The sequence below is a fragment of the Liolophura sinensis genome, chromosome 6, assembly GCF_032854445.1.
Source record: "Liolophura sinensis isolate JHLJ2023 chromosome 6, CUHK_Ljap_v2, whole genome shotgun sequence".
Classification (NCBI taxonomy): Eukaryota; Metazoa; Mollusca; class Polyplacophora; order Chitonida; family Chitonidae; genus Liolophura; species Liolophura sinensis.
This window is the reverse complement of record NC_088300.1, coordinates 28,067,048-28,092,085: the sequence shown is the minus strand read 5'-3', so window position 1 is coordinate 28,092,085 and position 25,038 is coordinate 28,067,048. Positions and strand designations below refer to the sequence as shown.

Sequence of the window (25,038 nt, the reverse complement as noted above, 5' to 3'; positions counted from 1 at the left end):
GTATTCGCATGCTAGAATGAAACTACAGAATCTCAACAGTGACCGCTTACGCCCGAGACCACGTATCCCAAACGAGAACCTTGCGCGCCTCAACACAAGGATAGTTTAAAAACTAGAACTAAATACCGAAACGAACGTATACCGTCTCCGAATATTGCATAATACCGCGAACTATGGAAAGCGAGGGAAAAAATCAAAAACATGAAATGTTTACTATAAAATAGTATAGTCCGAAATTTTCGCTGTAAAAAATTTAAATAATTATAACAAAAGTTTATATTTTCAGTTCAACATCGATATGCAGATGTTAACATAAGACGTAAAATAATGTCCAAAAAAATATGCTTGTTTCGTGAATGTAAGTATCGTGGTTTAAATATGAGATTTTTGGCAGGTAAAAATGACAAATGAGTTAATATTTCCTGTTTTTTTTTGTTTTGTTTTGACCTTCCGTGATTCACATAGGCCTACTCACTGCTCTACTGACTGATGGTTAATCGGTTATCCTTACATTGCGTGATTGTTAAATGGTTAGTTGACCGATTCATTGATCGATTTATTTATTAATTCATTCGTTTACTCATACATGAATCATTCGTTCATTTTGTTAATATGTTCACACATAACACAGTCTCCTACAGAAAGTCAGGAATTCTGACCATTTGGTAATATAACTAAATGGTACAGAATTATACAGTCCTTGGTTTTGCGTGTATGTATTTATGGGATTGGTGAAGTCAGCTCCATATTTACATGTATGAACTATATACATGTATTCTCACCTTGACAAAGATGGCGGATACCATGAACATAGTTTCCAGTAAAAAACATTACTGCCTTCCTGTCGACCAGCTACGTGATAAACCACTGACTTTGAAGCCACGACCGAACCATCGAGATTCTAACCTTTAACCTCATGTTGGTCATAAATTAACTAATCGGATTAAGGACCGTCATAAGTTTAATGCCAGCGTATGTAGCTGTCAATAAATGCTGCTTTCGAGATCCATACGCAAGGCTTGTTAAAAAACACCACTGAACTAGAACGATATATACGGCATTATAACTCAAAATTAAAACTAATTCAGGACAAAATTTATGTGTACTAGCCTATATAAGTTGGCTTGGATGATCGAATGCCTCTGCATGAAATAGGGCCTACTTAATATGATAAAGTATGGTCTTCCAATACTGGTAACTATTTATACTACCAGATATACATACATGTATATGGCGTTGTCTTATCTCTGCGTTCTGTATGTGCCCATGAGATGAACCAACTTTCAGCCAATTATACTGACCTATATACACCATGAATCTAAATCTGAGCGTTTGCATCGCTCTAAATCTAAGGTCTACTGGGGCCAATTCTGCTTCATTCTCAGTTTTAGAAAGTTCAGGATGAAAAGTAAACTTTAGTACTTGTAAAGAACCTTCGTGTTCTAATAATATGAACTCATTCTTTATGGAGGATATTATATATTAATAAATTAAAGTAAATAGAGCATGTCATTATTACCGGCCGGCTTCATGGGAAGGTCTGCCAAAATCCTGTGGATGGTTGTGGGTTTCCCTTGGGCTGTGCCCGGTTTCCTCGTACCATAAAGCTCTTCGCGGTCGTAATGGTATGCATGAAGTGAAATATCCCTGAGCACGACATAAAACAGCAATGAAATAAATAAATAAACAAATAAACAGATCACCCGGTAGGCCTATGGATCATGAATTATTGGCGATGTCGCAGATTTCATTGTAAACTGCATGCAGATATAGTGCGCATAGAAAATGGAGAAAGGCACGATGTATGAACAAGCATTTTTCTACAATTTAGGTTACTTACTGGTCCAGTTAGATCAATTAATGTTCACTTTAGTTTCGAGTTAAATATTGCCAATTTCGTACTAAGTTAAAGTTATATACTCCGTATTGACATTCGTTCGTTTCTATAGTTAGTCCTAATTTTGTAGGTGCGTGTGTAGAGGCGCGCTTAGCCGTCGCTGGGATAGCCTAGGCCTTGGTTAGCGGTCTCTGCACACGGTTTATGGCGTTGCTCAGCCACAATTTGCCCGCCATGGTCATGTTTATCCCGCAGTTTTTTCACCCTGTTTCTGATCAACTATCGTTCAGAGGACAGTCCTGTAACATGACAGCTCGATCGTCTTCTAGCTTGCAGCGGGAATGATCGAAACTGTGTCTTAATTTCAAATCGAGAGGGAAGACGTTTGCCTTTAAATTCAGATTGATAAGATAACAATCACTAAGCTCCGGATACAACAACAACATACACATAACAACAAACAGTCCGCACACCATATATTTAAACTGTAAACGTCAACTTTGGGATTTATGTTGCCCTGAATCAGAGTAAAACCAGTAAACCAGTAAATACACGGGCATCGGCGGTCTCGATAGGGCCTGGGGTGTCCGCGGGTGATTGCACTCAAACGTTTTCATGCTGCCTCATGCAGCCAGTGTAAACAATCTCACATTTAGACAGTAAATGTCGTTGTTGTAGTTGAAACAGGGATTAACCTGTAGTACCAGACTTCATTGGACAGTAACACCCGAGACAGGAATTTCTTCGAGACTAACTTCGTGTCATATCCTTTCTCGCTGGAAGACATCATGCACAGCCAGGAATGTGTAAAACTTTTAGAAACGTTTCATTATTTAAGAGCGGAGTTAGAGTGGATTTAAGTGGCTTTTCTTAAGGATTCCAGACTTTCCCTCTTTGCACTGTGTTATTATCTTCCTTTTATATTTTATGAATACGTGTATATACTTGAACATTATGAGACCGACCTATCTATACCAGTCTAGATTAGAGACATGGTGGTATACGTCTATGTAGAACAGTTGTGAGCCATGGATTTATCAAATGGCGATACCATTAATTCCAGTACCAATTTCCATAACGCGCTGAACAAAGTTTTGTAGATTATCTATCTCCATGGCATTTTTGGCCATACTCCGTACGGGGCATTTTTGTATTTTGTATTTTTGATAATGTACGCTAATTATATTTTGTACGATGTATATAGGCCATACGCTGTCAGTAACATGAAAATATAAGCCCTATTTTTATTTTATTTTTTAAATTTCTGCCAAATGCTTAACTAATGGCCACAAACTCCATCCAGACATATAAAATGCTACTCTGAATCATCCGCTGAACTCCGCCATTGGCGAGATTTGTCACTCGAATAAAAGTGCATTCTTCGCTGTTGAATACAATATGTATTCAAGGGCACTAATCCTCTGTCAGTGGGTGTAGGCTGCCGTTATAACGACGAACTAACTAGGAGAGTAAATCATGAACTTCTCAGAACAGAAAGCATGCTGGAAATGAGCAGCAGTCTGATTACGTCTCACCGCACATGCAGTGCATGGGATAAAAATGCTAATCTTTAAATCTTAATGTCTGGCGAATCATTCAGTATATTTTAGTTAACAATTAATGGGTAACTCTATGAGCACTTTATTCTCCAAACAATAGTGGTTGTTCCAGACCGTAATTTCGACAAAATTTATTTGTTTGATTGTTGTTCTACGCCATACCGAGACCGAGCAGGTGGCCTAATGGGTAGAGCGTCCGCCTCGAAGTAAGGAGACCCGGGATCAAACCCAGGTCTGGTCATACCAACGACCAAATTGTACTTATTGCTGCCTTTTGCTTAGGGCTCAGCACTGAGGGGTGATGGTTAGAGCAAGAAAACAGTGCTGGTTTCCCAGGTGTGGGTATAATGTGACTGGGTGGGTGTTAAGTCTTGTGTCTTTGGCTTGATACCTCGGTGGCGGCAGCACTTTGGCAGGGCGAATCCAATCCCGGGTATATATACACACATATATAACGCCTTACCGGTACAAAGGAGTGCTCACTTTTACAATGGCGGTAAGTTTTATTTCTGGACATAGGCCATATTTACTGCTCTTGGATGTTGTCTTCTACAGGTTATAATACCTCTTATATATCTTTCTGCGTTGCTTGAATTGGGAGATCCCCAAATGAATTCAAAAGTTTTCACCAGTTCTCGGCCTTGTCGCTAGCATGGTGTCATTGCACTGTGTCATCGCTTCGTATCATCGGGCCATCGCTTTGCATGTCATCGCCGGGAGATGGAACGATAGTACGATGGAACGATGGTGGCCTTATTTTAGCATTTTTTAAAAATCATGCTTAAGCCATGCATGGTGTTAGGCATCCGGTAAGTGGAGGATATTTAAGGATAACAGAATAAAAGCCCGGCAGGTATATTAAGAAGAGACTGAATTTGCCATCTGTCACACTTGTCGCAGGCATGGTTTTACTCTCTAATCTGATATTGTTTACAGGCAACTCGACGTGACAAGCTGCACTGGGCTTTGCAAATACCTTATTTTAACATACTTAGCCTAAATAACATGCAGCTCATCATCGGAAAGGGTCATTTCTGTTTTCTTGTTATGTAGCGAAACCCATTTTGTTCTATATGGTAAACAATAAGTTGATCGCTCAACTGATCAAGGCCCTTGAGTTCAACAGCTGTAATTTGCCAAATAGCTAAAACGCGCCTCGATTGCAGCTTGATAAAGTTATCTTAGGCGTCTTCGCTGAAGATCACAAGCTTCACGTACGTGATCTGTTGTTGCTTTGGTCAGAATGTTTGCTGGATACAATGGATCAACGCAGTGAGTGTTTTCTGGGGTACCATATACCACATTTCTTTCACCCATATAATTGTTAAGCACGACGTTAAACCCCAAGCACTCACTCACTCACTCTTTCACCCATACAAGTCTCGTCCGAACAGAACGTTTTGCCAACTACACTGAATCAGCTCTGGCCACCACCTTCTTCTGGGATATCATATACCACGTTTCTCCCATCCGAACTTTATGCCAGCTACACCGCACCACCTTTGGGATACCATATATTACGCTTCTTCCATCTTTAAAAGTTTCTTCCGGTCAGAACGTTGGCCAGCGTCTGGATCAACTCTTGTGAGGTAGTTAGGGATAGCATATACCACGTTTCTTCCACCCCTCCGAAACCATTTTCCTCCACGCACGGGTTTCATCACCATTATTATAAAATTAGTTTAATTTTTTGATATGACCTGGTCAGTTTTGTTCGTAGGCTGCTAACGGTAATCGTCCAAATGGATCTCAGCCAACTAACAGACGGCTTGAACGGCTACAAAAAATTTGTGAAACGGGGCCTTGGTCATCCATCCACACTCTCCCTTACAGCTAAAGGTTAATCGACACTATTGGTCCATTCCGTGTAGTTTATTGCTCTTAACCTAAACACGGACGAGGAGGTCATAAATATCCAATGGGGTCTCTAGGAAGACCAGGTTTTGGCCATGCAGTGAGATCGCATGTTCGAATCTAGCTCACACTAAATTTACCTCCGAATGTTTGAATACGACGTCAGTGTCCACCGTTTGAATTTTTCCAAGTAGCAAGTAACATATGAAAATATTTACTCCTACTGATTTTTTCAAAGCCTGACTAAAAGTAGTGTGTTTTTTCCGAAGACAAGTTCTAAATTTAGGAAGATGAAATAGTAGTTTGCGCACAGTGTAAAAAACGCTACTGGAAACACGCACAATCCAAGTAACTTCTATGAACAATGAGCAATATATATAAAACGGTGGATGAAAACGCTGTCGCCTTGTTTCTACAAGTGGTAATGGGGAGAGTTTACACTGTTTAAGATAGCAGGGGCGTAGGAAGCAAATGAAAAGTTGGGGGGGGGGGGGGGGGGGGGACTATCCCACCCAATTAGGCGAGGGTCCATGGGCTGCCAAGACCCTGGAAGCTCTTGGACCCTTTATAACTGTACGTTTGAACGTTTTTTAAGAGAAAGAAATATTCATCCTCAAGGTTATAATGAGCGATGCTAATACTGCACATTTTGTCACAAATTTATTTTTCGGATGGATTCCATATTTTACATGTATATGCATGCTTACTTTCCGTTGAAATACCGATACTCTGTTTACTCTAACAGAGCATGTACATAAACAGAACAATGTTGTTTGTACGTTGACCAGAATAATCAGTCCTTTAGGTAGTTAGGTGGAGAGGTCGCCGTACATTGCCTGTCCAAGTCAATTATAGGCGAGGGTCCAGGGGCTGCCCAGGTCCCTGAAGCTCCGAGATTCCAGAGATATGTCTGGAGATATTAAAGTAAGCACCAATTAAAGTAAATACAAACAGACGTTCAGCGCCTTTAACTTAAAAATATTGAAATATTGTGTGCAAAGGTGGGGATATCCAAACTGGGAGCTGGAAGCATCCACAAAATTACAAAAGAGAATTCCTATCCAGCATTACGATAAAAACCTAGGTAAACTGGATATTTTTATTCTTACGTTCTTTGCGTACAATCATAGCTTCATAAAACATGAGCATGGTTTGCAACTATGGCAAGGACAAATACTGCACTGAATTTTGCTGGTTGCTGGAAGATAAGACGCCTTCCGGGGGAATTTATAGACGTCAGTTTTCACTCCGCTTGAATGTTGCGTAACATTGTCCAGTTTTGCAGATCACAAAATTTCAGATATCAGGACGACATGAACGTTTTCCCCCTGCGGTTAAACTATCTGATCAATAAAATTACACTGCGTTAATCTGTTTGAGCAAATTAAAATAAATGTTTTAACATTCATTCAAAACAGGGAAGAAAGCAATGAACATTCACTGTGTATGTTTTCATATGGTTGCGTCAAATGTGGGAGGGCCTGAACATATGGTCCGCCCCCTCCGCCGCCCCCCCATATTTATTTTATTTATTTATTTATTTTTTGCATGTACGCATGTGTCTTTGTGGTCTTGTTCCTGTCTTTATTACTGCTCTTTATTCCCATCCCCAACATTTTGGAAGCCAGCATAATCGCACCATCGTTTCATCGCAGTATCGCTAGGTTTAGAGCGATAGAACGACAGCATGAAGGGATTGCACGATGATACGAGGCGATGGCGCGAAGTGATTATAAGATACTACTAACCCATGGTCATCGAGTTATCTCTTCATTGCCTTCGGGTGATTGTATAACATTGTGTGCCCTTGCTTCGTAACAATGTGTCATCGCTTCTTCTCATCACTTCGTGCCACCGTGTTATCGCTTTGCATCATCGCCGGACGACACTACATGGAAACGATGATGAAACTTCCACGTGCACGTTGTCCATCCATTTGAGAGTTAGATACCAGTTATTTTATAACATTATTTTAAATTATTATTTTATTATTTATTTTTTAAAAAAACATTATTTTTAATTTACAGCCTTCCAGCAACCGACAAGATGGTTCACAAGCATTATACTTCAAAATTATTATTATAATGTGCAGCGCAAAAATAAACAAGCCAGTCTTGTGAAAATTGAATGTTCCTTCATCTGTGATGAGATTTTCTTCCATCGGTGAGAAATTGCATCAGTGATTTTCTTATCAAATTTATGGAGATAAGGGTCAGAGAGTCTGTTTGTGTCGCCAGGCTTTTCCCAGTTCCGGTAATGATGAAGCAATCCCACTGATGGATCAACGATCAGTTCCCCAGAACCGTCGAAGCGTGACCATACAATGTGTATTCCCACAGCAGTTATTGTCGCGGGCCTCACCATGAACTTAGAGCGTGCATGGGGGGACAGAATTTGGGGTTCCCGGTTAACTTTGAGAAGTGTCATCAATCTATATTTGTGGGCAACAATCTTGTTGTCAAAGCTTTCCTCAAAATCTGGCCATTCTGTCCGGAAAAATGTACACAAAAATGTAAACACGTCATTTGGACCCTTCGACTCCAAAGTCGCCAGCATTTCGTCCCATGTCTCGTGCCCTCTTGGAACAATTAACTCATCCAAATCAGTGAAAACAATGAACTCGCTGGACCTGTGTCGGAATAAGCAGTCGTTAAGCGCGGCTAACTGACCGAAGTAATGGATGTCAACCGATGAGGTCGGTGGCCAGGTGTCCCCCTTTACAGGTATTTTCCATTGAACCGTTTCCAGCAGAGACTCCGACTGATAATGCATCAGGAGATCGTTTACCTCCGATCCTATGCTATTATTATAAAACACGAAAACGTCTGCCCCAAATAATCTATTAACCTCTATCATTTCCACCAGCTGATATATATTGTTGTAATGCATATTGAGTGGCGTCACACAAACTGTGTATTTCTTCTTGCCAGGTCTTTCTTGTTGGACCGGAAGTATATTTCGAGGCTGGTCACACTTGTTTTGGACCAAGGACACGGCGTATGGAATATCCAGTGATGGAATATTACAGACAAAGTAACAAGCCTTGTACCTGAGAAGAAAAAAACAACAAAACATCAGTATAGATCTAGAAACCTTACTTAGGGTTATATATATATATATATATATATATATATATATATATATATATATATATATATATATATGTACTGAGGCATTATGGTTCCAATGATGGATTTATGCTCTGTTTAGGATTACTACACTACATTTATACCGCGGTGGTCAAGTTTATGAACGGACGACAACCGACAGAACCCGGAGTAAACAACTGACCTTTCTGAGGTACCCGACAGACATCCTGACTTAAAGGCGCAAGCACTTGATTCAAAGACACGCCCTCTTGAATTGATCATTTGGCCTTCTGGTGTATGTGAACCATTGAAGGCGTATCTAAATAGGGTAACAGACCCTGTTGTATATGGAGCATATATCATGATCGGTGGTTACAGGCCTGTTACAGCGGGGGTGTCGAGGTCATCTCAACAAGTATCGAAATAAATATATTTTAAGGTTATTATTTAAACCAGGCCGGATGATATACATGGATTTGAAAATGTTACAAAGTTAACAAAAAGGTGAACAGGAAGAAAGTGTTGCATATATAGGGTACTTGAATATACCATCAATGATGTATTCTGTATGTATTCTATATACCATCAATGATGTATACTATATGTATTCTATATACCATCAATGATGTATACTATAGATATTTTATGTACAACCAATGATGTATACTATAGATATTTTATGTACAACCAATGATGTATACTATAGATATTTTATGTACAACCAATGATGTATACTATAGGTATTTTATGTACAACCAATGATGTATGCTATAGATATTTTATGTACAACCAATGATGTACATTATGTGTATTCTATATACCATCAAGGCGGTATACTATACCAGTAGGTATTCCATATACCATCAATGAAGTGCTAGTATACTATATGTATTCTGCGTACCATAGTCTGGAAGCAACCAGACTTAGTTTCAAAGCGACATGAATCTGCCGATGGTCGGGGGGTTCCCCCGGTCCTCCCCCCCCTCCCCATCCTCCACAGACACACATACTGGCCGTAGTATAATAGAAATATATTTGAGTACGGTGTAAAACATTAATCAAATAAATCAAATAAACCTATATACCATCAATGAACCATACTATACATATTCTATATACCATCAATGGTGTACCCTACATGCATTCTGTATACCATCGTATTATAGAAATATTTTTGAGTATGGCGAAAAACACCAATGAAATAATTCATATAAATGTATATACCATCAATAATGTATACTTTACGTATTCTATAGATATCAATGGTTTACTCTACATGTATTCTATATACATCAGTGATGTATTCTATATACCATCAATGATGTATGCTATATGTATTTTATGTGCCATGTGGGCTGACCCAAGAGTAGATTGTCTCCCTTTAGTCACTAATGTAATATTTAAAGTTTAATGTTACACAGTAAGTTCCCTGTCTTTGTTCTCTTATGCATAGAGGCGAGATGTGAAATCGCTGTACAACCGGAATCACGATGTTGGTGTTTTAATCAATGTTCTGTTGATGTTTTGAGAGATTTTGAGATATTTCCTAACCAAAGATGTAATTACCGGGTCATAACTTCACATGTCGTTCATGTAGGCTAGGTTGGAGTTGTGCTCTTCTTGCTTCATGCTATAACGACTCTGACCCAGTGGGGTAGGTTATTGTTCCACCTTGATAATGTTATTTAATTGTGTAATAACATTTGTACGGTTGTAAGAGTTGCACGCATATGAATATACATGTTTCAGCAAATTGTAGCAATTCATGTAAATGAAGCAACATAACGAATTTACTCATTCATTGTAACTATGTCAGATAACAGATTGTAGAAGTTTATATACTGCAGGGTCCTATAATATTACTTTACAAAGTAATTATAATTGAACGAGCATATGACAATTACAGTAGATCTTTACATTGTACTCATGAGTAGTTATTATGTTTGTTATCCCAGATTTTTTCCCATGTTCCCATGGTGCCACCAGTACGAATAAACCTGTGTCCTGCATCAAAATGTGGATGTGTTTGACTGGTTCTCGAACCCCGGTCCACACGTATTTCATATATTACCAATGAGGTGTAAGCTCTGTTGATTTGATATCCGTCTTTGTCAGATGTTCCCCGCGTGTTTTGTGAACTTTTACCATTTGTTCGGGCACTTTAAATTCGCAAGCAAGACATTCACAAAGCTATGTGATAGTAAGTTTTAAACATCCACAATGAAGGATTAGAAAGTTAAGTGCGCCAATTTTCTTAAGTACATAGTCTGCATGTGTTCAGGCTAGAGTTAAATGTGGGATCGTTCAGACTTTTGACACGGCATTCTTCAAGTGAGTAAAAAATTTTCCATAAGATTAAAGAACTTTTCAAGAAAATTCTTCTGTATTCTCGGTCCTACAAAAACCACCAATCAACTATACTAACAAATAAATTTTAGGATGTTATACGAGGCAAAAATAAAAACATTTACGTACAAAAGGCATCACAACAGCATACCCCCGTTTAATCTTACTGTATCTGAAACCATAAGGGATAAATTTTGCTGTGACCTTTACTATCCATGCTAAACACCCCAAACTATGTCATACAAAGGGCTTGCTTGGTTAGGGAATGTTCTTGCAAATCTCCCCTGATGTACACTTCAGTGATGTAGCTGCTTCCGTTACGCTTGATAAATAGTCTGTGTTACATTAAATTGTGAAGAAAATACTACAAATTTGTTCTGGTGTACACTTCAGTATGTTGAGGCACATGCTACAGATATACTTCATAGAACATATTCGATATTATATGGACCCCAATAGCTGAATCGTGAAGAATATATTACAAATCTGTCCTGATGTACAAATTTTAGTATTCTAAGACATCTACTTTCTGTACGTTTGAAAGATCTTATAGGATCCAAAAAGTCAACCCCTTGCACGAAAGATCAGCTGCATGAAGCTTGTAATCTTTTACTAAATAAAGAATGAAAATAAAATTACTACCATTTACAATACTTTTTTTGAGACAGGAATCGATGATGTTTTCTGATTTTTCGGCTTAATTGTAGCCAACTGGCTTCTGTCTATAGGTACATGGTTTTTCACAGTACTCATTCTCAACTTTTGCACTTCACTCTATGTGCACTTAGACTAATATATAGTCTTCTGTTTTTGGCGTACATTTCGTTTTCAATGAAAGAAAGAGTTTAATTAAATTAAAGAAGCGCAGTCCTTGCCCAAGTTTTTTCCCCCAATATTTTTCAGTGCAGAGAGTACATTTAAGCGGTAAACTTTTACAACAAGCATGTTTTCTTAACGTTGATCTCCAAGGCTATCACACATTTAGGTCGACATAACACGTATACATGTATGCATGGATAGCCAACTAACTTACGGTCTGTCGTGATCCTCTGGGATTGGTTCTAGAGAGGCTGGCACTATGAGCAGTTCTCGGTCATTGTTGAACCAAAGTTGACAAAATGGTGTTCCGATTTCTGAACTGGCCATTGCAATAATGCGCACAAGATTCGCATAATTAGAACTGAGTCGTTTCAAAGACCCGTCCATGTAGGCTGAAAATACATAGACCCTGTCCAGTGTTGTGCTGATGTCTTTTGGCCATACACTCAATCCTTGCCACGTTTCTGTATCTGGAACCAGCTCTGGGCGCCTCACCTCTGGACACACGCGTCTGTTTAACCGTTGTCCATACTTAACTGTGCCGTATTTTAGAACAGTGGTCAACTCTTTGGCTTTTAGGGCTTTGTACGTAATCACAACGAACGAACAAACTAAGAGCCCAGATATCACCTTGCGTTTTCTATACCTGTACATGGCCTAGATGTTTCTCTGGAATGTCGGTTATCAAAAGCGACTTCTTTATTTAAGCAGGTCAGATAGTGGGAATACCCTGCCAACTTCATATATATCGAACTACAGGACATTAGCAAATCCCCGATTTGATCAAAGTGTGTGAGTTGAGGGGAGGTGGGGTGGGCACATATACAAGCCGATGTTAAACGAAATATCCATTAGAACACCTCATACATGGCGCCGTCATCTAGGGTTGTGTACGTGATTATTATCGCGTTATTCAGATCTTTAAACCAGGAAACATGACATGACAAGTATAAAGTGAAAATGTATTTGGGACAGATTAAACCATAGCTAATTCTGCATATATGTAAAGCTTATTTGTACTGCACAAACTTGTGGTCACACTATGCTGAGTATATTACACTTTGTTGACTCTGTATAATGTATAAATATTATACCTTCGTGTACTAGGTAGTTCCACAAGTAATGCATTTCCAAGGGGAACACAGATAGGCTACACACTGAGCGCAATTGTGCAAGACTCGTACACAACCATTCCTAGGTTGGCTAGTGTGTACAGCGTATCCCAGACACAAACTATGCGGCCCTGAAATCAGTTCACGCATGGAAGCCAAGCCAGTTAAGGCCATCATCTTACCATCGTACTATCTTGTCTATTTATTTGTTGGTGTTCTACGCCGTACTCAAGAATATTTCACCTATATGACGGCGGCCAACTTTATGGTTGGAGCAAACCTGGCAGAGCAGGGGAGAAACCCACGACCATCCGCAAGTTGGTGACGGCCCTTCCCACGTACGGCCGGAGAGGAAGTCAGCATGAAGTGGGCTTGAAGTCACAGCGACCGCATTGGTGAATCTCCTGGGTCATCCATCGTAGGGTCTACTATCGTTCGATCGAAATGAAACGATGGAACAAGGCGATGGAACGAAGCGATTAAACGATGGAACAGAGCGATGGAACAAAGTCAAATGCCCACGGCGGATATAGCAGATATACATTTATGCGTCAAAGTTTGTTTGACGCTGATCTGGCTCTGCAAGGTTACATTGCAAGGTCAGCCAGTCCTGTTTCCTTGTTCTAAGCTGTCATTGTTGCGCGCTGTGCGACGCAGTAACGCGTGCCATGTTTTATAAAGTCTTTGGTGTGACCCGACCCCTGCATGGGCTGTAAAGATGCTGTATTTCACCAGCTATCAAACTGTCGTCGCTGCTCTGGTTTTACACCCTACGTTATGGAAGCCGGACGAGGACACGTCGCTCCGTGGCTTCCATAGTTCAAAACCAGCCGTTTTGTGGTAAATTAAGAATAATGTTAACATTTTTCACCTGACAAATAGACAAGGACAAAGTATCAGGAGTGTAGGAGTAACTTAATGTTTTGTTTTTTTTATTTGACTCACTGTGTAATTTCTTTCTGCAAGTTTATGTCAGAATTCAGCCTAATGTCTTTTTGTAAAAGTGAAAAGCGTGCAAATTCACTCAAAGCTTTGTAACAAAGTTCCAGTGTATACGATTATCTACTTTAAGGCACACCAGAAATACTCTGAACATATATAGTTACAAGTACAAACATACTGTGAACACCAAATACCACAGAACAACTAATCATCAGCATGATGTACCCGTGGTATAAAACATCTATAGTCTCGGAAATGTTACCATTATGGAAAAAACTAGAGCTATTGTGTATAGTTTTACAGAGCACATTGGGACACTGTTTTTGTACAATAGTTCGGAACATAACTATTATGTTATAACTCAGCTATAAACCTAAAAATAAGGAAGAAAACACAGCGTATAAATATTTCAACAACATCTGTAAACGACGTGAAGCTAAATATGGTGTACAACAGGGTTTATTTTGACGCCCAGTGATTTTTTTTTTCGCACAATGCTGCTGTCTCTCCTCTTCCTTCTCCCCTTTGGTGAAGCATATTTCTACTATAGTAAGATGTGCATGTTTCTTTTGACCTGAACAACTTTTAAAATGGTTTTACTGAAATAAATTCTCAGTATGAATAGGTGAAACTAAATTTAAACATCTTTTAGGCTATATTTTATTTATTTATTTCGTTGCTGGTGTACAAAAATATTTCACTTATACCACGGAGGCCAGCATTACATGCTGACAGAACCCACGACCACCTGCAGACCTTCCCACGTGTTACCGGAGATGAAGACCACAGAGTTGGACTGGACTCACAGACACTACATCGGAGACCTCCAGAGACCCTGCGCTGTGCTATTTTCAGCTAATGAGAATGATACATATTTAATTATCTCGTACATACGACATAATACACACCAGAGAAAAAAGGTCTTTTTATTCAGTTAGTTTTCTTTCGTCGCAAGCTTCTAATTTGCTCCTTATGTTGACCATAAAGCGTGATCAGCTGTAAATATGCTAGACTGTGATACGCGTGACCATTTGCCATATGTCACACTGTCATCACTCCTCTGGTTTTACTCTCTGCTACAGCCTTCTACAGTCTTTATACTATTTAGGTTATATCGTCAGAATTACATAGCCTAGATATAATGGTATGGATCCATGTTGAAATACCTAAATGGTTCCATCAACATGAACAATTTTACATATTCTGTAAAATCATCCATCTCCACTGTAATTAATTTACAAATTAAGTTACAAATAATTATCGTGCTCTCCGTTGTTCATGCATGTAATACCAGATATAATACCATAATATAACAGACATCTTTATCGTCCCAAGATCGGATTTGTGCTCATCTCATTTTCTCTTTTATTATTTTTTTTTTCACTCTCTCTGTCAAAGCACTGTCAAAAAGACGAGAAGCACTGTAGATGATCTTCCAATAACAATTTGGCTCGTGTATCACAGCTAGCCAAAGAGATGTGTGCATTTAAAATTGTTGCCATCTTTTAATTGTGTGCAATTGCTGTGTTTTCTGAACATTTCTTTTTTTATCGGAGCTGACTTTGATTCATGGTAATTTGAATTTTAATGATACTCGGCACAGAATGACGTATACCTCTTAATACAACATGAAATTTGCCCTCGTGCTGCATGGGTCATCATGCAAGCGGGAAGGAATGGTCACATTGCCAAGGGCATAAGCCACCGGACCCCTTGAAGGTTAGAAAGGTACGGGCAGATGGACGTTTCGGGTCAAAAATCACATAACTATACATATATAGGCCTATCTTTAGTCTATATCATTTTGTGGTGCAATATCATGATTTTTCGAAAATCTCATTGATTCCTCACCAAAACATTCAGTAGCACATTTTTGTTCAAAGTAAATTCAGTGCAGCATCAGTATGTTTTTAATTAATTTAGTCCCATTGGTGGACACAAACTTTAAGCAATTGTCTAAGTTGCCGTAGTGCAGGAAAGGATGGTCTCCGAAAACGCCAAACAGGAAACCAGGTTATTGATTTCTTCGTCTGTGGCATTTACTTCCGCCACAGACGACATGCGCTGCTGCCATGTTTGGGATGCGTTGCACTGCGACAGAGCGCTTGTTTTGTCACGCTTCGTGATTCTGCAAGGTATTACCTATTTAGAGACCACTGTCCCAGGGAACGAGAGTACATGGCCCGTGATTACCATTAGGTTAGGTGCGTTGTGTAAACCGTGAAACCAACTACATAAATCTACTAGTCTGTGGTTGAACGACCGGAAATTGTTGGTCGCTAACATCAGCAATTGACAACTGTTGCTGCAGGCTCAGTTATCGTGGATAAGATGGATGCTCATATTCTCTGCATTTAGTAATATTATCGCCATCTACTTAATAGGGGGGATGTTAATGTTGAGGTTGCTGTAACGTGGTAGAGTGACGTCAATTCATTGAAAAACGAACTTTTCACTTGAAAACGCAGACAAAAGATCTACATGTACTTTGTCTATACCACTCCATTAATGGGCCTACTTACAATGTTGACATCATCTTTTCCCTATATTAAGTTATAGAGTGCATGTTGAAAACTGAGATGGATTATACTGTAAACATGACCATGATGTTAGTAGTTGAAGGAGCAAACACACTTTTTCACTAGCCACCATACACTGTTACTATAGTATACAAATTCACAAAACATTTGAACACTGCTGATCACAGTAACTAGTCGCAAATAACAGCTCTCTTTATTACATTCAGATATGCTCAAAACTTGTTATGGGTGTGAATGTCTATTATAGTGTCACTAAGGATGTTAAGTGTAAATTTTGAACCTTTGATAAAATTAAAATAAAAGTATGATAAAAGAGAATGTTTCCCATTGGTTTCAGAACTGTTGTTTGAAAGATCTTTACCATGTCCAAAACACCACAACTGAGACAAATGTGGCAAGTGATAGTGTACTGGATTCCTTCTACCATGAACAAAAAAGAGTGCCCTTTGATTGGTGACATTTGACCTTTACAAACACTGAAAGAGGGTGTATAGACCCTACAGTAATGAAGCACAGCAAAAGCTTGCAATGACCAGGTCGTACAACACTCGTCAGGACTGTTGCTATATAGTTTTACTGCCACAATGGTTTCTGGCTTACACTTTTCATCCAACATTGGAACATCTTTGTTACAGTGCTTTATAAACTATATTTTAGTCTCATTTCTACACAGTAGCCCATTTTTGACTCATTGATGGATGATATATTTTTCAGTGTTTGGAGATTCATCTATGTTGAAAAGTTAAAAAAAAATCTAAAGTTATTTTTGGGCCATAAAGTGTAATTAGTGAATTCCGGTCATCTGCTAGGAGGTGTAGTTAGCTGCGGAAGTGTCACTTCAAAATGACCACAGTCATCAGATGAATCAGCTCGCAGGTAGGCATGCTTAGTGTCACAATCTTGATTTCATGTCCAAAGTACCTACATCATGACAAGCAAATGAGAAAAGCCATACTAATTTTGCAATATTCCCCATGAAAACTGTACAAAATACTGTACTAATATTCATTGTTAATGTAACTGCAGCACAATATGTTAGTTTCTCTTTTTGATGCTGATGTGGCATTGAATGACCCATATTCAGTAATTTATTCATTGATGTCGAAAATGTGTATTATAGCCATGCATAAGTCACATGACTTGGTACTGGGAATTTAGCTTCAGTACTCCCTTCGCGTCATCCTTCCCACTCCCATTGAATTAGTACTTTACAACTAAAATATAGGCGTCATACTTTGGTTTCAAGTTATTCAAGACTGATTAGAAGGGTCACTTCTCTTGACATGCCTCAATCATTCTTCCAGTTTGCTTAGGTGATGACTATATCATCATAAGTGTGCCCTGTTACAGTCAGGTGGATGTTACACTAGAAGTCCACTCTATAGAAATCTGTTTTGTGAGGCTGAGGAGTCTAAGCGATCCTTCACTGACCTTTAGATTTCAAGTTTTTTTAGCAGATTCATGTTGATTTTCTTCAGTTCATGCTTACATCCACTTTAAGAGGGTTGATGTATACTTCTCATGAGTTTCAGATACCTTTGTTTCCATAGTGACTTAAACCATGGTGTCAGCAACTGTCTCTGGCTTAACTGACTCTACAGTCTATAATCCTTAATCAGTGTTTGTTTTACATCTGTGGTAAAAGCTGAAGAAAAGGGCCCTCATAAGCAAATGTTTACAAATTTTATCAAAATGAATGTATGTCAGTTCAACAGACTGCCCCCCACCCCACCCCCCCTAAAGACTCATTTATGCTGATCCCCTGCAGAATAAGAGTAAACTTTTTTTTTCATCAGAAAAGTTGCAGTATTCACTTAGTACCTGGTAGAAAAAAGATTGTAATCCCTTTATATGCATGAAAAACACTCCCTCCCCCCCCCCCTTAAAAAAGACCACAACACAAAATTATCAGTGATGTTTGTATATGCTTGAGGTAAATTATTGTAAACCATGTATTTCTATGAAAAACCAGGAACAGTAAGTGGCATGTGTCCATAAAAGGAAAACAATTAATTTCAGTGTGTCTGTCAAAGAAAGAATGGTTGTCTGTAAAGAAACATCAGTAATTGGCATCTGTCAAGTAGACAGTGGTATACAGACATTAGGAAAATGAGGGTTTGTAATGTAAAAAATTTAAGTGTTCTATGTCTATTCGGAAAATAACCATCAGGTGGTGTTTTCTTATCCAGGAAACGAAAAGTTTATTAGGTATCTGTATATCAATAAAAGTAATCATGATCGGAGTGTCAATCCCCAAAAAATGCATGACAGTTATCATTGTCTGTTCATACTTCATCACAGAAAGTAAGAGAGTCTCAGTGGCACCCCTCTGTGAAGGGACTCTGGTGGTTTACATGTACACATAAATCACAGTGATATCAGTCATGCGTATAATGTGGGTAGGTGCGAAGAGGTTACCTTGCAATTTCTGTAGTAGTAATCTATGCCGAGAGTGACATCGTATATACTGTCAGTATTTTTACCCTTGTTTTTCAACCTTTTTTGCACATGAACAAGCCACTTTCAGTGCAGTCTATGCACATTTTAGATTTGATTTTGGAGACAAAACTACATTGGTTGGATTGGCCTATTTCAGGGCTTCACAAAAAGTATAATTTTATCAGTCTATAGAATGCCGTCAGAATATGCTTGAATAATCACCTTGCAAACACGTGTTAAGGTTGAAGAATTACAGTATATAATGGAGATACCGCTAACTTTTGTAAGATGGTTTATGATTATTTGTCCAGTTAACTATGACGGGGGGGGGGGGGGGGGGGTAACTTTAAGAGGATAAAGGGAGCCTGGTTAATGAAGAAAATAAAAGTCACTTTGTAGGATTTGATGTTAAGCACATAACTGCTGTTGCCAACATTAGATAGAAGTATGACCCTAAGGAAGAGATAATTGTCCTCTTTGTATCTGTATGTATTGGTCATTTTTAAAAGTGGTTGCAGAGTTCTTACTGGTTTTGTTTTCAAAAAAAAAAGATCTCTTATCCACAGATGTTGTAGTTATCATCATTCAAGAAGATCTTGTCCGTGTGTATCAAAATGCCATATATTGCATCTATTCTTAACAGAGAATGACCTTCTGGTTGTAGTGTGTAGACTACGCATATGCCAGACCTTCCTCTCTGACTACTGTTACTGTGTGTGTGCAGTGCTTTGGATTTGATTGTTTTAGCAGGCTGTGAAATGATAGCGGGCACTCCGCAAGAAAATTACTCCAGCAAAACCTAACATGCTATCGTGCAAGTATACATGTATATGTAGTTTCATGGTACAAAGAATTGTTGTCCCATGTAGTTGATTAGCTGGTATACATGATGTGAAGAGCTTGTCATGGGCTATTGCTGAGCCACATATATACTGTACACAGCTGTATGTGGCTTTTATTTCCTAACCTATTATCTGTGTTGTCTTGTTTCTTTTTTTTCTCCTGTTGTGTCAGAACTGAAGGCTTGACTGACTCTGCTGGAAGGCATTCGTGTTTAAAGTGTTGAAAGTCTGCTGCCTGTTACTACTGGGGTGTTATCAGGGAGAAGAGGCATCTACATAAAACCTATTTGGATCTACTTCTACTGTACAGCTACTGCTTATCCAGGCTGTGCACAACTGTGATACATACAAAATCAGGATAAACATTGCCATGTAGTTTCATCTTCCACAGCAGAGGCCAAGAAAATCATCGTCGTCATGAGGTAAGATATTGTCTTTATTTTTGTGTACATGGTGAAGCATGCTATGTTTCTTTTTTTAATAATCATATTGGTTTTTAATATGTAAAACAAGCATTCAGGGTTATTGACTGTGACCAAAAATTTCATCCATGAAGGTTGGTCACTCCTTTTGCCTTATTCAAAGAGATGTACATGTATTCATCTTTAGAAAAAGTGTTTTGAAGTCTGTTAAGAAAGTAAAGTGATATCGTGCTGGAAAAATGCAAGTTTCAGAACTAAAATTGATATTTTATGACATTTGTGTGTCTTTAAATTCGCTTTTTGGAGGGCAGATTTTTAGACCAAGTACGGTATTCAGCATATATTTTTTCTATGGAGTACGAGGAAATCAGATGCCATGAATTTTTTGGATGGGATGTATCTATAATGTTGCATACAGGCATAGTGAGTGTATTAAATTGGAACGAATATAGAGTATGATGATCAGCTGATCATAACACACGTATCGGTCTAAATACAGATTCTCCCCAGCTATGTGTGGGAAACCACATGACTTTTGACCTTTGTATTCTAGCCGGACTTATATGAACAATACTTAATGCACACATGTATTCTCTCTTATAATGTACAGCAATTCACTACTATGGTTTTTATGCTACTGTCATAGTTTAACCTGTTGAACTTCTGCCTCCTTTATACATATATATGTGTCTACAATGGCTGTGAACGGCTGAGTCTGTTTTCCCTGAGTAGAAATTATTATATATGACTCACAGCACGTCATTGATGTAACTTCACTGGAGACATATACTCATGATGGGATTCAACATATTTTTGAAAGTCAATAAATGTGACATGGGGTATAAAAGGAAGTGTAACATTGGTGTACATTTTGCTAGATTCTGAGAGTTCTGTCGATCTTGGAAATGTTTTTTGAAGTTTGTTGGGAAGGTATGATGATATCTTACTGGAAAATGTAAGTTTCAGCACCAAATGTGATATTTCATGACATTTATTTGCCTCTAAAAATGCAATTCTGTCGGTCAAATTTTAGGTCGTATATCATTTCCTAGGGGGCCACATGTATGTACATGTACCCTCTGACACACAAAAAAGTACACGTCTTTCTAACAAAATGATGTTCTAGAAGTACTATCTCTAGATATAATGTCTGAGTTTGAAATAAATTAGAGGCCCAGTAACTCCAAATAATTAAATATTTGGGGCCAACAAAAAAAAACATAAGTAAATAAAAACAAACCCAGTGGCATTTGGTTCCTTAATGCCCATATTCCAGCTAATGGGTATATTTGTGTGTACATTGTTACTTTGGTGAATTACGTGGTAAAGGAATTCAGAGAAACTAAGATTGTTCGGGGCTAACTAGAGTATTTCTTGACAAGATTAGTATTTGTATATGTAGCTTTAATCTGTTTAGATCAGTGGAGCTCTGTGTAAACAAAACACCTGCCTATTACTCTTTCATGACTTTGTGTCAATCTGCCACACCACAGAAAGATCAATACATTCATTTCACAGTTCACTGAAAACTTACAAAACACCTGGGAAAATTATCAATACTTATGGCAGAGAAGTACATATTTTTGAATGTGAGCTTATTTGAACTTTAACATACTTAAAGGGTTGACACTAGGTAGTTGAAGCAGTAAACTTTGTAAAAAGCAAAGAAAGAGTCTTTACAGTTTCAGTCAGCAGCTGGTTGTAAGTTGTCATCAATCACATGACAAAACTGTTTCAGTTCCACTGTTGACGTGTCATGGTCATATCTCTAGTGCATGTACACAACATGAGTAAATGTAAGATAAGGTTTGTACATGTGTTTTGAAGCTTGGATTTGCATGTATGTATTTATCTGCCTCACTGATTTATGAGGAAGTAGTGGGACAAAAACAACCATGTTGTATGATTATAACATGGCTTAATGAGGCTTGTCATTTCCAAAATGGCAGACTTTAAATGCCTCAAGTGTTTTTCAGTGACTTACCATTTTAAGGCCATCTCAAACCAACATGTACAGTACTCGGCCAACAATCATTCAGTTATCCCTTTACTGTCATCATTGATGGCTCCTATCATAGTTTGCAGGGTGTCACACACATATCTAGGCAGTAGACATATTTTATGTTCATGTATACATGATGATATAGGACTTTTAATATTGAACTTCAAGAGTGCACGCCTGCCACAACCTAATGTACAAACCCCTTTGATCACTAGAAACAAGGGGAAATCACTATACATTTCTGTTCTGCATATATTTCTTATTAAAATAGGAATATTTATGGAGAAACTTTCTGAAATCACAACCAAAATTTAATGTGGGAAAGTGTGTCAGTAGCTTAAGTTGATGGTTTATGATTGACACTCAAGTTTCCTCCAACAGTAAAACTGACTGCTATTGTACAAGTGAAAAATTCTTGAGTATGGTGAAAAGAGCTAGCCACACAAGTGTCATTGACTGCTTATTGCCCCAAGGCACCATAAGCAGGGAGAATGAGGGAATCTAAAAATTCCCAAGGCGGGTTTGAACCTGCATTAAGTATGTCCTAGCAGTTGAAACGCAAGTGCCTATAACCACTAGAGCAGGTTCCAGCTACAGGTACATCATTAAGATAGTAACACCTGCTGCTTCAGATCACTGTATTATGAATAAGTATTGATGTGATTCTTTGTGAGTAATCATGCTCAGTTGTGCATGCAAATGTAAAATCTGCCTCTAACATGCATATTAAGCTGGCCATGTCTTCAAAATCAGATCTCTAAAATGCCAGATCTTTCAAATTGAATAGACATACTGTACATTGAAAATTTGATTTAAAATTTCAAAGATTCTGAGACCCAAATATTTGAGCTCCTGTCCCAAAGGTTTTGTATTTACATGTAGTATGGAGGTTCATGTTGTACATTAATATAGTTTGCATATTTAAATACATGTACATACATTTGGCTATGCGTGAGTATGTATATGTGTATTTGTGCTTGTTTCTATGGTTCTAGTGGGTACAAAACAGAGAGGCATTAAACCTGTGCCCTAGTTTGGGTCATACGAAAGACTTTCAAAATGGTACTTCTTGCTGCCTCACTTGGCCCGCAGCACTGAGAGGTCAGAGCATGGAAACAGGACTGGTTGGCCCGGTGTCAGTATAATGTGACTGGGTGGGGTGTCATGTCTGGTGTCTTTGGCATGATACTTTAGTAGACTCAGCACTTTGGTGGCATGGACTTTCCCTGCCACAAGAAGACACAGTGCATGTACACGCACCAAATGACTCCTCGTCGTCATATGACTGAAAAATTGTTAAGTATGATGGTAAAAGTCAAGCATTCATGTATTCAATAATCTGTCCTTTAAATTCACAGACATACTGACAAGTAATTGCCTTAAGTTATCTACACATGTGTGTGTAGCCATTTCCCTAGACTAAAGATTCATCAAAACATCAAATAAATGAATGAGAGAGATTGTGGCCAAGTACAACATCGGCAATATTTCAGCCATGTTAAATGAATGCATGTGAGATCCATGATGTCTATGAGAGATTCAACCCCTCAGTGGATAAGAATTAATGATTTTGGGTTGTTATTTATTAATAGGGATAGATAAAGTTTAATTAGTCCTTTGTATGTAATAAATCAAAATCTTTGCCATGATATAACTTTGTGTAATGAATCCAGTGTTTTACAGGTCATTGACATTGAGAGTATTAGGGTATGGTATACAGGTCTGAGAAATGCATGTTTTATCATTGTGTGCTTGATCTTGTGTGAACAAATACTGTACTGTGTGATAATAATCGACCAAACTTTTCTGATTTTAAGATTTGACTAAATTTAGATTCATTGATGAGTTTTGAGTAGCGGAGAATCGATCAGTTTGCAGAGGGATGATTTCTTCATCTTGTGTTATATCATTAGTGTTAAGTACTTTGGCAGGAAAATCTTGTTATAAGATGCTCTAATGGAAGTTTTAATGGAAAGCATCAACTTTTCTATCGTTGTCACATGACTGAAAAATTGTTAAGTACGACGTTAAACCCTGAGCATTCATTCATTCATTCATTCATTCAACTTTTCTAAGGCTGCTGAACATATATAAATTAAATTTGTAGTTGTTAATATCCAACTAAGAAAATGTATAGTGTCTGACAGGATGCAGCAAACAAATAAAGAATAAACAGCTGCGAGTGTGTTGAATAGCCCTGTACACATACATATATGAAATACTTCCCACGGACCATTACTGTGTTGTGTCTTAACGGGTGGAAGAAACAAGTGTTTTGGGGGAGGTCTGATAACATCTTATGTAAACAAATAGTCTGCTTGTATATATGGTGTGAGAAGGGTGTTACATGAAACATGTGTATTTTCTTCTGGGCGGGGTTGTTTTGGGGCACAATTTGACAGTTCCAGTAGTCTATATAGAACATTTTGCATTTGCGGTAGTGTTGGCAAAACAGTTGGGTGGGCCACAGTAGGTACTGTGAACACATACAGTTTAGGCCTCTGAAGTTTTGCAGATGTACTGATGGTTTCTTTCTGATGTTAGCAGTACATGAGTTACAGTCTGTGTAAATTGTCAGTGTAATAATAGCATTGATTTTGTCAGTCTACCTGTATATTGGTTCCTGTATAGGCAGTTAGATTAGGCCCTGGAAAAAAGATGGCATGACTTAAAGTGCTGTAAGAAGGACACAAATATTCAGATTGTTCTAAAAAAAGATGGTGACATGAGTTTAATATGCTCATTTAGTAGGACAAATCCTACAGAGCCAGATCTGACAACGAATGATGTGTTTCTATTAACCCTCTGGCATACATCTATGTTAGAGGAGCTGAAGGCATTAATTGTGTAGGTCACATTCTGAAGACATTTCCTCTTGGTGACGTTGACATGAATGATTCCGTGAACTCTGCTGTATGTGAGGTATGTTAGTCTTAAGCATGAGATGTACAGCTAACAGTATACTTTGTCTTCTGTCTGTTTGATCACATCAAATGTTGTGTATATGGGATAGTATGTACATCTATTATTTTACCTGCGTCCCAAAATCAACACCTCAACAATTTGGGAGAACTTCACTGGTAAGCTTTTGGCTTTCATTTTCAGATTTAAACCTGTTCAGAATGTTGTTATAACATTGGGTTATCAATAATTATGTATGAATCAGGTCATTGTATTGAAAGTTTTTGTATACAATATTTATATTAGATTTGTTTGCTTATGTAAACAGCTTCAT

The 25,038-nt window shown here is 38.3% G+C and overlaps 2 protein-coding genes across 3 annotated transcripts in view; one reads left to right on the top strand and one right to left on the bottom strand.

The window, feature by feature from the left end:
* Positions 1-6,806: 6,806 nt before the first annotated feature.
* LOC135468810 (glycosyltransferase family 92 protein F13G3.3-like) lies at positions 6,807-12,272 on the bottom strand. Its single transcript, XM_064747240.1, has 2 exons — positions 11,719-12,272; positions 6,807-8,299 (listed from the first exon to the last, which is right to left on the bottom strand). Exons 1-2 carry the CDS (start codon positions 12,156-12,158, stop codon positions 7,330-7,332), a joined length of 1,410 nt encoding a protein of 469 aa, XP_064603310.1. The 5' UTR covers positions 12,159-12,272; the 3' UTR covers positions 6,807-7,329.
* Positions 12,273-13,062: 790 nt separating this feature from the next.
* LOC135467628 (rho family-interacting cell polarization regulator 1-like) overlaps positions 13,063-25,038 on the top strand; it is a 69,208-nt gene continuing 57,232 nt past the window's right edge. Inside the window, exons 1-2 of one of the 2 annotated variants that reach the window (XM_064745407.1) lie at positions 13,063-13,215; positions 19,552-19,801. The gene's annotated coding sequence lies outside the window, so the exon portion shown is untranslated. Of the gene's footprint in view, positions 13,216-15,739; positions 15,758-19,551; positions 19,802-25,038 lie in introns of those variants that run through there. The other variant, XM_064745408.1, reaches the window with a different exon arrangement.

Excerpts from the sequence above, each read along its gene's own strand:
- LOC135468810 (XM_064747240.1), bottom strand. The coding sequence starts at position 12,158 with ATGTACAGGTATAGAAAACGCAAGGTGATATCTGGGCTCTTAGTTTGT. Across the intron at positions 8,300-11,718 it reads CCAGAGGATCACGACAGACC|GTACAAGGCTTGTTACTTTG; the intron begins GTAAGTTAGTTG and ends TTTTCTTCTCAG.